A 15,423-nucleotide genomic window follows, 5' to 3' on the forward strand; every position below is an offset into this window, starting at 1 on the left:
AAGTAAATTTAAACGTACGTATTAAAAAATTTACTAACAATAATAAAAATAAATAAAATATTATGTTATTTTTGTTAGCTTTGCACAAAACAACCAACATATTAACATATGTTGATTGGCAGTATGTAGTGGCGTATCTAGAAAAACAGGGAAACAAGCGAGTTAATTGCATTTTGATAAGAAAACAAATATAATTCTATCGTATAGTTTTCACCAAATGACTGTTTTTACAAAGCTGTAAAAATAAACACGAATTCTGCAAGCGTCATATACTTTCCGAAAAGTACGATATCATTGGAAGGAATATTAAAATTCCTGAAAGCTAAAGTTAAATTTTTTTTGGTTTCAATATCCACCGAAAGAAAATTACATATCTGAATTAATCGACCACTAAAGAATTTTAGTATCTATAAAATCAAAAATACAGGACTCTTACTCATTCGGAGTGACGATACGATGTACGATTATACACGCAAATCGTCTATTTTGCGGTAATACAAAATACAGAAAATCAATTGCTAAGGATTTTGAATTTGGAAAAGGCCAGCATTATGCCAAAAAAAATTTCCACATAATTTGACCGGATCTTTGGTATAACAATACGAAGTCGACTAATTTTGGAAAATTTGATAGTGCAAAAAAGGATTGCTCCAAGTAAAGCTATGCTTAGTGTATTTAGTGGGACTTTAGATAATAGATCTATGCAACTTGTCACTATGTAACAGATAAATAAATTAGATAACGCAAGTCGGGAAAAGTGACCAAAATATATCAACATTGAGGGTATTGTCTTTCTTTACGAACTCAGCAAAAGTAAAATAAACTTAGTCGCAAAGTTTTGTCGTAGTAATTATGTAGACTATATCTTGCTTTATCTGAATGCTATTTGTTTTAATTTATTTGAAACTCTTAATAGTGTAAAGTGTTGTATTCCGTAAAAACCTGCGAAAAGAGCTTATTGAAATTTTTATAACATGAGTAGCAAAAACTCAATGAGAATGTGATTGTGGGTATGTTTAATAAATTGTCTAAAGTTATCGAACTGAACTAGTCATATATTAATTGATTAATGCAATAACAATATCATTCAAAATACAATATTGTTTCTCTATCTTTAAATGTTTTTCTTTATGCTAAAGAAAAAAATTTAAATTAAAACACCGATAAATACATTTGAAATTTTTAAATTATGGAATTTATGTATTTCTTTAGTATTCCATACTTTTCCAGACCTCCCAAAATATATAAAAAATATTGTCTTAAAAAATAAAAAGTTACTAAATGCATTGATATATCATCGGTTTAAATGTTTATAGGAAATATTTTGCAATTGGATTTTGATGATAATTACTTGCTCCCGGATTCAACAAACGATGTTGAATATCGCATTGATTTGGGGAATGATAAAGTAATATATGTGGAAAGATTAAATGATATTGGGGAGTTAAATCAGTTAAATGATGATAATATTCTTAAACTAGACGAACATAATATTGTTGATGAAAGCGGAGAACTGCCTATTATTGTTGAAGAGAAAGCAGCAGAGACAAAACGTGGTCGAAAGAAGATCGACACTGGACCATTTAAATGCGATAAATGTGACTTTGAATGTTTTAAAAAAGATTTATTGTATACACATCGTCATCGTAAACATAAGGTAGACGCACTTCTTAAGTGCCCAAAATGTGAGAGAATATTCAATCAAATTGCAAAATACGAAAGTCATTTAAAGCGCCCAACATGTGACACCTATCCGGAATTTACTTGTGAATACTGTGAGAAACGTTGTATTGGATTAGCTAACTTTAATATACATATGCGATTCCATAAGAAACAATATCCATTTGTATGCCATTTATGCGGTAAAGAATTTATGATGGCGGTACACCTTAGAAATCATATAAAAGTTAAACACGAAAATCAACGATATTGTTGTGGTTATCCTGGCTGCGACAAACTCTTTCAAACTTCCCACGCACTCCAAACTCATTACTATAGTCATGTGGGTCAATTACCCTTTGAGTGTGAGTACTGTAAGACTGGATTCCCAACAAAGGGCAGGTAAATATGATGCATATACCTTATTCTAAATAAGTTGGACCTAATTAGCTATAATTTATTACAGATTAAGTTGGCACATTAATAAACGCCATGGCTTTAAAGTTGAAGTTGAGCAACTGGAACGTATGCGTGTTTGCGAAAGTGTTGTAGCGAAGAAGAAAGTAGTAACTATAACCCACGAAGAAATGGAACCAGATCTAGAAGAATATTATTTAGAAATAGATACATAACAAAAACAAAAAACAAAAAAAAATAATATTTAGAACTGAATAAAGAAAAATAAAATATGTGTGTAAAGATTTAACTTTTAAATTAAAATATAAATATTATTTTTACTATATAATATATGAATGCTTTTTGTTTATTGAAGTATACCCGTCAGTTGTTCACAATATTTTAAGAAAATATCGTTCTTGGCCTGAACCCAATCTTGATATATAAAAAATAAAAAGAAAAAATCCTCATCTTCTGCTAAAGAAATTAAAGTCATTAATTGAAAACGTCACAATGCATTTAATTTACTGTACTCAATTATATCAATTGCGAAAAAGATCCCGTTCAATCTCCAATGCAGTCAATTCTTAACTTAGTTCAGTATTCAATAACGACAAAAAAATAAAATAGTGAAGGTAACAGCACCAAAAATTCGGTTATATATAGAGGGAGTAGAATTTCACAAAAAATGTGTGCAGAAAACATAAATATTAAAAAAGTACAGTTTTTTTTCTATTCGTGAGAAATACTTCTTTTTATTTTGAGTTCTTATTAAGGGTCGTAATACTAACATATTGATTCATACCAGTTACAGACAAAGCATAAGTAACCTCAACGTATCAAAATGGTTTTTTATTTACTAATTCATGAGATTTAAATGATCATTTGTGGTAGTTAAATTCACTATTTTTACCACAAATTTAATATGAATTTAATATTAAATTCAGAAAAGAACAAACTACTACTCGAAAGATAACTAAGAGTCAAAGTACTTGACGAACTCGTTTAAGGAACAATATAACTAGGAGATAAGCTACTCGATGAACGGACCCATAAACGCTAGAACTATGAAAGAAATCGGAAGCTACGCTACGTTGACATGTCATTGAATCAATCTTCTAGAATTGGCATTCTTTACTGCTTCAAAATATTGCGCTTTCATAGTCTTTTACTACTCGTTTCTTCTATCACATCTCAGTTTTCGATATGCGTTATTGCGCCAGCGATTCTATACACAAAATTTGCCTTAACCTTTACATGACCTTAACAAGGTCTAAAGTCAATAGTCTATATGTTCAGATAAAGAAACAATAATCTGCAAGTAAAGGGTTTGCTGTTTATGTAAATGGATTATGGCATCTTTTATTTTATTAAAAATAAAAAATGACTACCATACGAAAATGTTACTAAAACACATATCCGAAAATTACAACTGCTTTAAATAATGCATCTTCCCAATTTTATTATTTAGTTTTAGTGACAGTTATGAAATCAACCCGCGCAGAGTAAAAACTCAAATATACTTTCGAAAAGGTAACGATACTTAATAAAAAAATACTACATACTATAACTTTAATTTTAAATACTTTGTCAACTATAGGTTTTTTAAGATCAATATATCTCATGAATATGGTTCTTGAATATTGAATAGTACTCCAAATATTTACATTAAAATGAACCTCAACGCATATCAGTGTACATGACATATTTATAGTAAAATTTTACTAAACGGAGTGAGAATTATATTTATATATATGCTATAATAAAAAAAAACTGCAAGTTAGGTTGGGTTATTCTCTCTGGTTGTAAGCTTCGCATAGGGTTATTGGTTCCTAGCGATATCAGAGAGATTTATATTTATGTAGATTTAATAGTAAACATTCTTACGAATTTAAGAAGTACTTGAAGCTACATATATTCCTAAGACAGGGCTATCAAGGATTTTTTCAAAGATTTTCATAAACGTATTTTCAGTCCATACCACAGATGGAGTTAAACCCACAACTTGGGTATCATAGTTCTAGCATAAATGCACCGTACTATCAGTGTAAGCAATGTTCAAGTTAATGAAATATGTTTTTCTTAATGATCTAAGTACTATATTGAAAAAATTTTTATCATTCATACATAGTGAGGTTTTGATATTGTAAGATAAAATATTTTTTAAAATTAATTAAGTTAATGAAATATGTTTTTCTTAATGATCTAAGTACTATATTGAAAAAATTTTTATCATTCATACATAGTGAGGTTTTCATAATGTAAGATAAAATATTTTTTAAAATTAATTGTTTTTTTTTTGCTCACTCATATCAGCGCCTAATATGTATATTTGTATTTATATCCATATTGCTCATAAAATTTAGTTTTTAACCCTTTTTTTAAAGGATTGTTTTCAGATTTAATTGAAGAAACAAAGTCTATTGCCGCCAGCGATATCACTCTGCCATATAGAGTGCTTACATGTCCACTCACTACAAATATTGATAACGATCAGTTAGAAGATTTACAAAGTAATGAATTGAATGATGTATATAAAGGTGTACTAGTCAAAAACTCACAAAAAAATAAAAACATCCGCAATGCTATTGAACCTAAAAGAGATAACGTAAAGGTCACCACGGTATATCCACTTTCCATAGTAAAATCACCTCTCGTATTAGAAATACCCAATGAAGTACAAAAAATCAGACGGCATCCTTGTGATATGTGTAATAAAACATTTGGTAACCGTAAAAGTATGATGCTTCATCGACGTACGCATTGTGACTCACAACGTTCAACTTTTGTGTGTCCAGAAGCCAAATGTGGGCGCATATATTCTTCAAAGCAAGCCTGCGATGTACATGTTAAGCAAGTACATCAAAAAGATGGTTTGGTCTGTTCTGTTTGTAATAAGCGATTTGCTATTATACAAACGCTGGAAGTGCATATGCGTTACCATACCGGAGATTTTCCATTCGGCTGTAATCTTTGTGACAAAAAGTTCGCCCAAAAAGGACATCTCACGACGCACATGCAAGTTAAGCACAACAACCTGCGTTATTTTTGCACAGAAAATGGATGCGGAAAAGTTTTTAAAAACAGCGTCTCGTTAAGAAATCATCGTTATGTGCACAGTAGTATGCCTTTCTCTTGTGAATACTGTAAAAAGGGATACCCTCAAAAAGCAAAGTAAGCCCTAAATTATTTTTGTATTACAAAGAGATTGTCTTTAATTAGATTTTTTTTTTTTTATAGATTAAAGACGCATATAAGCTCAAGACATGGTATTAAAAAAACACTGGAGGATTTGGAATCGATGCGTGTGTTTAAAGATGCTCGTACCAGACACTCCTTGTTCGAAATTCAAGCGCAGTTTACAGATGAGACGGAAGGGGATGCTAATAAAATGGGCGACAATAATGAGGAGGACGATTTAATCGTATAGCATTAACCAACCAAATTATTTGTTTAATACGAAAGCTGTACATTACTTTTTTATTTTTAACATGTGAGTACTTAAAATATTTTCATAATTAAAAAAAGCCCGTTACTTATGTTTATCAAATAAATATTATTAGTATTATCGAACCTTATGAAAAGTATGTATTCACTTGATAAATAATAGTGGAGTTAATGGATCGAAAATTATTTACTCTACTGTATGAGATTTACTCAAAAGATCCCAATACTCATATACGGCACATGAAATCTAATGTAATCTGTAAATTTAAATACAAAACATCTGTAGATCAGGTGGTTAAGGTGCGCTTATTCTGAGCTTCACATTTGGCAGGACCCGAGTTCGATTCCTGGTACTTGCAGTCTCAAAAATAATTATTTACGAATAATTAAATACAAGAATTATTTTCAAGACCACTGATGATGGGTATTTGGCAATACTCGAAACAGCTGTATGGTTAGCCGATTATTCAATTAATTAAAATAATATAAAAAATAAAATTTTTGTTGTTATAGTTCACTATTGTTCGAAAAAACCTCCATATAAATTTATAAGAAAAAAAAAATTTTGAATTAAGCTGCAATTTCAAGAAACTCACGAGCAAAAACAAAAATTTTATGCTTACAGTCGTCCACTGCTAATTATTACTGTGCAAACTGCAAACTGTCTTAGTTTATTGTAATTTACTTTGCCTATTCCATTTTTTTATTATGCAATCAATCGATACAATATAAGAGTTTTTATTATTATTATTATAATAATCATCCGTAATATTATTCATTGGCATTACACTCCGTAAAACTTATCCAATCGCATTATATCTTTCCAATCTTGTCAATTTTTTGATTTTTCTTATCAATTACTTACGCTTAAGAAGAACAGGTATACTGTTTACTTTATCTATCCATATTCTGTATAGGCGTTATATACCCTAGTAACTTGTGAGAAAAGTTTACTTTGTGGGCTGTCTATCAATAGTCACGGCATTTCCGTTTATCAACAGATACAGCACATTGTTGTATCTTAATATATACGTCTCATTTTTTCCATCATTTTCTCATACAAGGGAAACGATTAACTGTACGATTTTTCTTTTATAAACCCTTAATTTTTAAGTTTCTGCTTCTGTGAATCTTTAAATTTAAACGAATCTTTATATAAGTAAGTTAGCCATCCTTCTCTCTTATATGGGTAGGTCCAGTTAACGCTGGTTTTTATTTTGTTGATCTAGTTAACATTAGTTAGTACAAAGTTCTGAGCAAGATTAATTACTACTAATTGAGAATTTTCTTCTCTAACAAGATTTATGCAATGCCAACAATTCATTTACTTTAATTAATTATTATTAATTTATTGTTTTAATGACCAAAATTTTTATTAATAATTTTGTTGGTCAATTGTTAAATAATACACTTTTTTAAGAAATGAGTTATTAAAAAATTATTAATTTATACTAATATTTCAACTATATTGTGTAATCATCTTCAAAATACTATTTAATTTATTTTAATTTAATTCTTAGGATGATTATATAGCTGTTTTAAATATTGTCAAATATTTATTATCAATATATAGTAGTCTTATTAAATATATAAAGTTTTTATAGTCCGTATATAATTTTTGGACAGCACAAGAAATTAACGTAGCTTAAATTAGAACCGTGGATTCTTGTGTTACCACACAATCCCAAAATGTATATATTTTTTTTTAAATGCATCCCACAGCTTTCTTAGCAAATGATTGAAAATTATGCCACATATATTTGAGAGATACTTCACATTTATTGGGCATAAATGTGTTATGACCAACAGCGTAGTTGCGGTCATTCCTGAGCAGGAATTTGTGGAAGTAGTTGCGGTCGAGGAACAGTCGCACTTTTAAGATAAATTGTTTCACAAGTAGACGGTGGTAGGAGTTCTTAGGTTGATTGAGCCACGAACTTTTATAGCTACAATTGACTTGAAATTGTGATATTAGTTTCGGGAATGGAGAAAATGTTTTTATAACTGTTTATTCAACAGGAGTTTTTCAAATTATATTTTCATTAGAATTAAATAAATTAGTATATTTCGCAATTGAAAGCAGACAAATAGCCAGAACGGGTGATTCAGGAAACACTCGGAACACCGAAACAGTCTGATATATCGTTGACATCATGCAACTGGCATTGAGTTTTCCCTGTGGTGAACTTTTAGCAAAGATGGAATACACAAACGATATGCAGCATCTGTATGCAGTTTTGCCACGCCCAATAAAAGAATATTAAGCTGTCTTCGTTATTCGTTATTCGCTACCACTTGATATAAAAATAATAACATGATTTAAGCTGTCTTATTGAGATGCCCCGTAGAGATATCAGTCTTTAAGATCAGATCATAGTACAGATCATTGTATTTTAGGTAACTAAAATACTATTTTAGGAGACTAAATTTTGATTTCAGCCATATCTACCGCAGTTGTATAGAGGACGATGAAAGTGCTTCCCATTTGCATTCTTTTTTAAAGATCTTGGCGAACGGTAGATCTTCCCCTTAATAGCAGTATAAGCTTTGCCAACGGTTCTAAGTAGTTTTAACCCTTGAGTTTTTAATTATACGGTAACACAATGGGCATATACGCCTTAGTGGTCCCCTTGGGATCGCCGGTACAACCTATCTACTTACCTAGGGTGACAGACAGTTAAGAATTTTGTTGGAGTTTTTTTCAATATATTATCTAACACTATATATTTAGGGATTAACACACCCAACTATTGTTGGGTGGTATTTGTATTATCGCTTGTATTCTTTAAATAGGAAAGGTGTATTTCTGTCATCCCGCAGTCATTTTTTTCTTTTGATTTTTGGATATAACGACGTGTTTATTAACGATTAGTTAAACTATAGAAATAATTATTATGATGAAGTATTAACATCATTTCTATAGATTATTCTCGATATTATTTATTTACCTTATGATTATTGTGTCTTCTTTTTTCTTCTCGTGACTTTTTCGTTCTAACTTTATTTTTAATCGCTATATTTTTTTGATATACATTGCCAAATCACTCTTACTTCTTCAGTTTTATTTTTTTCCTACAATATTTTAAATATATGTTAGAGTTTATTTTTTTTAAGAATTCCTATAGGTGTTCTACGTGGAGTCTGATATTTGCATTTAAACAATTGGAGTTTCTTTTAGATTATTCCACATATGATTAATATTTAGATTGTTCTGTATATCTATGAAGTTTTTTGCTATTTTTTTTTTTTTAATCTTTATTGTTTCTTTTGGTCATAATTTGATGTCAAAATATTATACTTCTTTCTTGTATATCTAGCAAGTAGCCAGAGTCACTGTCTACAACTCTTATTCGTTACCAACTTATTCGATCTTCGTTATTCGCTACCACTTGATATAAAAATAATAACATGATTTAACTCTACTCAATACCTCTCCTCACTTTAGTTTTAAAAAAATGATAATTTTTGTAAGATTTCCTTGACTTTTGTTAGAATAATTCTGTTACTTTATAAAAACCACTTGTTTTACATATACTTTTTACATAAAATTATTTTCTTATTTGTCTATTCTTCGGTATGTGCGAATTCAAACTCTTTTTAAATTTACTTAACATATTAACATTTATTATTATATCACATTTATGTCTTTAGTTTGAGATACACACTTACATTGAGAAATATTTCTTATATATATTTTATAATAATTTTACACGAAATATTACATACATACATTTAACAATTACAAAACAATAAATAAATAAATTTATATTTATAACTTTAAAATTATTGATGATAAATAATAGATGTTTACTCAATTAATTGCTTAGTAAATTCTGCTTATTTATATGCGAGCATCTAAAGATTTCCCACCAGGGGAATGGCTTTACTAGAAGATTCATCTGCAATTCAATAAAATTAAATATTTACAAACGTGAATATTATTAAAATGTTAGTGAAATTAAAAATTAAATGAGAAAAAAATTGTATACCTGGATTGGACGAAGCAGTTGCAGTGGCAATTGTAGTTGCCATGCCACTTAATGGATAGGGACGTCTACGTGCGGTGATTTTCTTCCAGCCACGTAACAAAATTTGATTACGATACTTCGGTGTTGTAAATGTGTACAACAGTGGATTGACGGCAGAATTGAGCGGTAAAATAAACACAACCAACCAGGCATAGATGTCATCTGAATCAATAAACACAATTTATAATGTCTAACTAAATTGACTGCATCAAGATTAATAAATAAACTACATAATAAGAAAGTTTAAATACTAACTTGACAAATGCTGTCTACAGCTTGACACATTGCGCGTAATAAATATTATGTCCACTCACCTGATATATTATATTTGAAAAACACCCAAATCTTAAAAATAATGATTGGCGCCCAACACAATGCGTCCGTCAGTACAATAAAGAAAAAACGAACTGCAAATTCGCAATCTAAGAACGAAAGAGGTGTAGCCTTCCGAGTGCGCCAAATGGAAATAAGTAGCACTGTGTAGAGCAGTGCAATCATAAGCAGTAGAAATAAATTTACTCCCAAAAACATAAAAGCTGAATACTGCCAGCCAAGTGGGTAGGGTTCCTGTATGTGCAGTGGAAAACAAGTGCCCGAATATGTGCCATAAAATTTTGTACTTGAGCGCCAGAGTACCACAGGTGCCACTGCAATGCCTATACCCATTATCCAAATCAATGTCAAAGCAGCGATAATGTTTCGTACACTAATACGACGATGACTGCGGAATGGGTCAGCAATCAAAAGAAAACGTTCCAAAGACATGAAAGCAAGTATTAGCATCGATACTTCAGAAGACGTGACAGCCAGAGTGCCGACTGCTGCACACTGCCAGGAGGTAATCCAATCAAGTGCTACTCTGTTAAAGCGATATAAAAAGTTTAATAAAACCTAAAACATTTCTCTAATTTTTTTTAATAATATTATTTTCGTTTTGTTGCCGAACTCACTCACTTATAATATTCATTGCGATGGCGAATATCCTGCACACCAATTGTCAGCAAATAAAATCCCATTAATATATCTGCAAATGCTAAATTTCGTATGACCAATGTTACTGCAATATTCTCATCACGATATATGAAGCGACCCCAAAGTACCATTATATTGCCGCTTATTGTGACGGTGGCCATTATCCATGCTGAGTAGCGTAATATGGGCTTACTGAGTAAATCTTTAAAGGAAGATATTCCATCTGTTTTTGGTTTGCACATTCTTACTTTCGGTATCATCGAACAGAAATAAAACCGATCGAAAATTATGTACTTCAGATTTGGCATGTTGCTTAAAGCTTTAAAATCTATGCTTTCAAAGCGTATGCCGGTTAAGTTTAGGTATGATAGTTTCACGGGTTGCAAGATGTTGCTTCGTATTTGAAGAGCAGTATGGCTAAGCGAACTATGAAAGAGAAAACACAAATGTTTTTAGTTAAAAAAATATTAATTTATTTATTTAAATTTATATTTAACAATTAGCAATACGATAAAAAACTATAAGCTAGCAGTAATAGAGTTTAAATCTAATGAAATGGTTTGACATTCGATAAAGTTTTTAAATACTGACAAGCGAAGTCGCTAATATGTTATTAGTTTGTCAAATAGTTGACTTTAAATCATCTAAGGGATATCTAACAGATTAACTTGACAAAATTTTCCTTATTCTAACAAGCCATGTATTAACGATCTTTTACTTCTACTAGGTTTTTTCTGAGTTAAGAATAATAAACACTGACAGTAGGAATCGACTACTTTATCAATCAGTTACTAGTCAGAAAGGATATTTTAAAGATTTAAAGATTTTTAAATTAAAGATTTTACATATTAGCATGGTGTTGTTGCATACTTTTCTATTTCTTTTTTTCTGAAATCACGTTATAGATATTAACAAACATAGAGACGCTATATTTTCGCTTCTTGATGAGGGAAAAGATGTCACCAGTGATGTTAAAAGTCTTATAGTTATCATAAATGACGAATGCAAAGATGCAAGTACTATTCAACAAATTATTATGAATATATTTGTCTATTGTTTTTGACAGAAAACTTAGTTAAAAGCAAACTACATTCGAGCGAGCTTTTCGTAAAAAGTGGAGGTATATGTTAGGTCATAAGACCTATAGTGAGCTATAGTATGGCATCACTGTATGTCGGACGGCCCTAGACAAATATTCGTACTGTACGGTATTCATAAGGATTTAGCGTAGGGCTGAACTCTGCATCAGTGGTGCTATGTGTTTATTGTAGTAAATAATAACACAGAGTCCCTATAAGTTTCATCTAAATATAAAAACTCATTCACAGCAGGATATAACAATGATTTCCCCCAATTTTACACAAATATTTGAAGCCAGACGATGAAAAAAATTATTAAAAATACTGATAATTTTTAAGTCTGGATTTCAAAGCGATGTTCATTATATCAAAAAATTATTTTCCATATGGAGTATCTGCTTCATGTTTGAGTTATAGTTTGTCTAATAAATTCTATATAGTGAGTTTTAAGTATTCATAATAGACGATTATTATGTTCTCATTAACATATATGAACTTCATCATTGATTCGTAGTTGCGATCACTTTTTAGTTTAAAACACAATACATAACAAATAATAATAATATTATGTAGCGTAGAACAAATTGCAACATTTTTATAAAATTTTATAAATATTATTGAGCTTAAATGTCTCATGAATTAAAATAAACTTCAAGGATCGTTTATTTATTATGTGTTTAATAAAATATCTTCTTCTTTATATCTGCAAATACAGTTATTTTTAATTACTTACAGTGCCTCCAGGTAATTGCTACGCAGAAATATTTCTCCAGGCAAGATTTTGATTGGGTTTCCTATAAGACGGCTTTAAGCAAAAAATAAATAAATTAATTAAATAATGTTAGTCTTTTATATTAAATATTAATGTCGTAGGATTACATAAATATATATTCAAAAAATAAATTACAAAAAATCGCTTTGTTTTTCGTAACTGCAAACTAATAAGAGATAAATGTATGTTCTCCTGAGAAGTTTTCTTCTCAGGTAAAATTTAAGTAATAATAAGTAATAATAGAAACTTAGTATAATCTGTGCTTTCTATTACTGAAGTTCATCTTAAGAATAGGAACTTTATAATGTTAACATTGCACCCCTATGGTAATATGTTATTATAATTATAATTAATTATAATTTATATAATTCATTCACATTATAATTAATTAACATTTTACAATATATGTATTTTATGTTAACTTGAAGTCGTCAATAAGGTTGCTTTACTCACCAGTCAAAGGCTTAAATATTGTACTAAATGTTGAAGCGATTGGCAAACAGACATGCTGCAAACACTATTGGCCGGGATTTATTGGAACGTGTCATTTGATATAAATTTACAACAGTAAGCAAAAACTCGTCATCGAAAGCTGATTTTTCTTGCCTTTTTTGGCATCGCACAGCTGCAAAAGGAAAACCTTAGCATACTTTTCGGTTCAGCGTAATTATTAATTGACCACGTAGGCCATTTAATGCCTACGTTTTGCCTGTGCAAATATTGAATATTCTGCCGCACAACACTGGAATTATGTTAATATAACTAATTTACGTCAAAATATTTTCTTATTTGCAATGCTAATTAACCAATTTACTAAGATTAAATTATTTATGCGTCAACATTCTTTGAAGTGGCTAAACGCTGCATAATTTGTTTGCAATTAGCTTGCGGTTAAAATTTTGTACGTGACGTATGAGTGATTTTTAAGATTTTTGTATTGGATCACTACTCACTCACTCTGTTTTTGAATTCTGCTAAAAATTATGTCTGAAGAAGGTTTCGATACTCACAAAAACAATTCTTTGTTTGTTTTAATTTGTGACAAATTTTATTTGCTACAAAGTTTTTTCTGGCTTGAGTGACATGAAGATTTACATGCATAATATTGGAAAGGAGATAAGATGGTTTCAAACATATTTACTAATTCTAACCTTATTTTTAATAATATATATAGTAAATAAAGTAATTTTAAATTATATTTATGAAAATAACCCGAAACATACTTCTCTTGAAGATATATAAAGAGTTGATTTCATTAAATTGACATTGACATTACTTTAGTCGTTAAAAGTTAAACTTTAAATTGACAGATTTTATGTAAAATAGAGCACAAGAGAATTCTTAAGAATTTAGAAAATATTGAATTAGAGAAACTTATCCACGACGCTTAACACCTTGTGGATTCCAAATGAACCCTGTATAAGTGAGATCATTGGGATCACCCCAACGTGAAGTATAACTAATACAAACATACTTCCGTATTAATGTTCTGTTTGTTAGTTATTATCCACAAATGTTCATCCGACTACCATATTTGGTAAATATATCGAGAATATCTTTTTATAAAGCAATTTAGTATTGTCTTGTATAAACTCATATCTCAGAGTTGTTAAGATACTCCGATTTTATATTGGCTTAATACCAAAAATAGATTTCGCCCCAAGAGAAGGTACTTGGTCACAAAAAAATTTCACAACTTAATACAAGCATAAATTTGTAAAGGTCTACCATTGCCGCGGTCAAAAATGATTAAAGTGAATGTCGTATAAATAAAAACTTAAACATTTTTGTGTCAGACCATTATTGATGATGAAACTTAATATCTAATACAAATTATTTTGAGTTTAAGTTCGATGAATCCTCTATAAAAATTTTGAAATAAAATATTTACTGCTTCAACGCCAGCCATAAAGTTTATGGAATTATAAAGATGGTGTAAGCGGCTAAACCGAAACTATCAAATGCGCTATCGAAAAAAATTTTAAAATAGAACAATCAACACGACCAACTGTTCTTAAGAACAGTAATTATTGCTTATAATAAGAAATAACCAAACACAAATTTGCTATATAAATTTGCTATAAAAATATTGGTTGTGGAGGAAATATTCTCTGTCTTACTTTATGGCCTCTTCGCATACATTATTTCGATCGTATTCTGTCGGGCACATTCGGATCTTACATTTTCATTTTGCGGTTAAATTTACTCCACTAAAACAGAGCTGCAGTGCTTTATTGAGTTACCAAATCTGTGTAATTTTTAACATGTCCACAATTCTGATATGTTAAGCACGCCCATTTGTCAACAGAGTCTAGTTAAGTCAATTATTCTGCATTTTCCGCAACTATTTAGCCCATATAGTTTTCACGATATCGAGCTGTAAAGTTGGAATTATTAACATGCCTGCATAATCAATATAAAAATTTAATACACTAGTTAATTGTAATCAATATAAAAGTTCAGCTCACACCTTCAAATCTCGTCTTAGAAAAAGCTCCACAAAGTGACTGACTATTCTGTAGCGATCTTTCATAAAATATTTCTGCCAAGGAATGAGTGGAAGAGAAGAAACTTTAAAGCAAGCTACGATGTATCAATTTTCATGAATGGTATATTAATAGATAGACGGGAGGAGCATCATGTGTACGCTATTCGCATCATGTGTACCACTGCCTCAGGCAACGTAATGAAACTACGGTTTTTAAGGCTGAAGTTTTAGCGATTAAAAAGGCCTGTCAACTAATAGTAAATCAAATTAAAAACAGATGAACTGTCTGCCATTTTTATTGGCAACCAATATTGCATTATTATTGTTACTGACTTTACGTAAATTAAAGCTCTCCAATCCTCTATCATAAAATTAATGTTTGTTGAAAAATGCAAGTTAGAATTTGCCGAGCTAAGCGAACCAGACCACTACATTTTACCTTCTGATTTCTACTTGTTGCGCTCGGCTAATAACATCGTGCTTGATCAGGACTTCAATTATGTAAATTATGGTATATAGTCTCAATTGTCTCAATCAACACACAATTTTTTCACTATGGTATCTACGTTTTGCCAGAAAAAA

General features: G+C 30.1%; 3 protein-coding genes across 3 annotated transcripts; 2 read left to right on the forward strand and 1 right to left on the reverse strand.

The window, feature by feature from the left end:
- Positions 1 to 1,306: 1,306 nt before the first annotated feature.
- Positions 1,307 to 2,297, forward strand: LOC119683103 (zinc finger protein 98-like). Its single transcript, XM_038096711.1, has 2 exons — positions 1,307 to 2,061; positions 2,126 to 2,297. Exons 1-2 carry the CDS (start codon positions 1,307 to 1,309, stop codon positions 2,289 to 2,291), a joined length of 921 nt encoding a protein of 306 aa, XP_037952639.1. The 3' UTR covers positions 2,292 to 2,297.
- Positions 2,298 to 4,041: 1,744 nt separating this feature from the next.
- LOC119677215 (zinc finger protein 184-like) lies at positions 4,042 to 5,542 on the forward strand. Its single transcript, XM_038088486.1, has 3 exons — positions 4,042 to 4,117; positions 4,443 to 5,229; positions 5,296 to 5,542. Exons 1-3 carry the CDS (start codon positions 4,042 to 4,044, stop codon positions 5,483 to 5,485), a joined length of 1,053 nt encoding a protein of 350 aa, XP_037944414.1. The 3' UTR covers positions 5,486 to 5,542.
- Positions 5,543 to 9,315: 3,773 nt separating this feature from the next.
- Positions 9,316 to 14,523, reverse strand: LOC119677216 (relaxin receptor 2-like). The gene is made up of 6 exons (XM_038088487.1): positions 14,474 to 14,523; positions 12,315 to 12,386; positions 10,485 to 10,928; positions 9,845 to 10,389; positions 9,492 to 9,692; positions 9,316 to 9,401 (listed from the first exon to the last, which is right to left on the reverse strand). Exons 1-6 carry the CDS (start codon positions 14,521 to 14,523, stop codon positions 9,358 to 9,360), a joined length of 1,356 nt encoding a protein of 451 aa, XP_037944415.1. The 3' UTR covers positions 9,316 to 9,357.
- Positions 14,524 to 15,423: the final 900 nt, after the last annotated feature.

The sequence above is a fragment of the Teleopsis dalmanni genome, chromosome 2 (genome assembly GCF_002237135.1).
Source record: "Teleopsis dalmanni isolate 2A chromosome 2, ASM223713v2, whole genome shotgun sequence".
Classification (NCBI taxonomy): domain Eukaryota; kingdom Metazoa; phylum Arthropoda; class Insecta; order Diptera; family Diopsidae; genus Teleopsis; species Teleopsis dalmanni.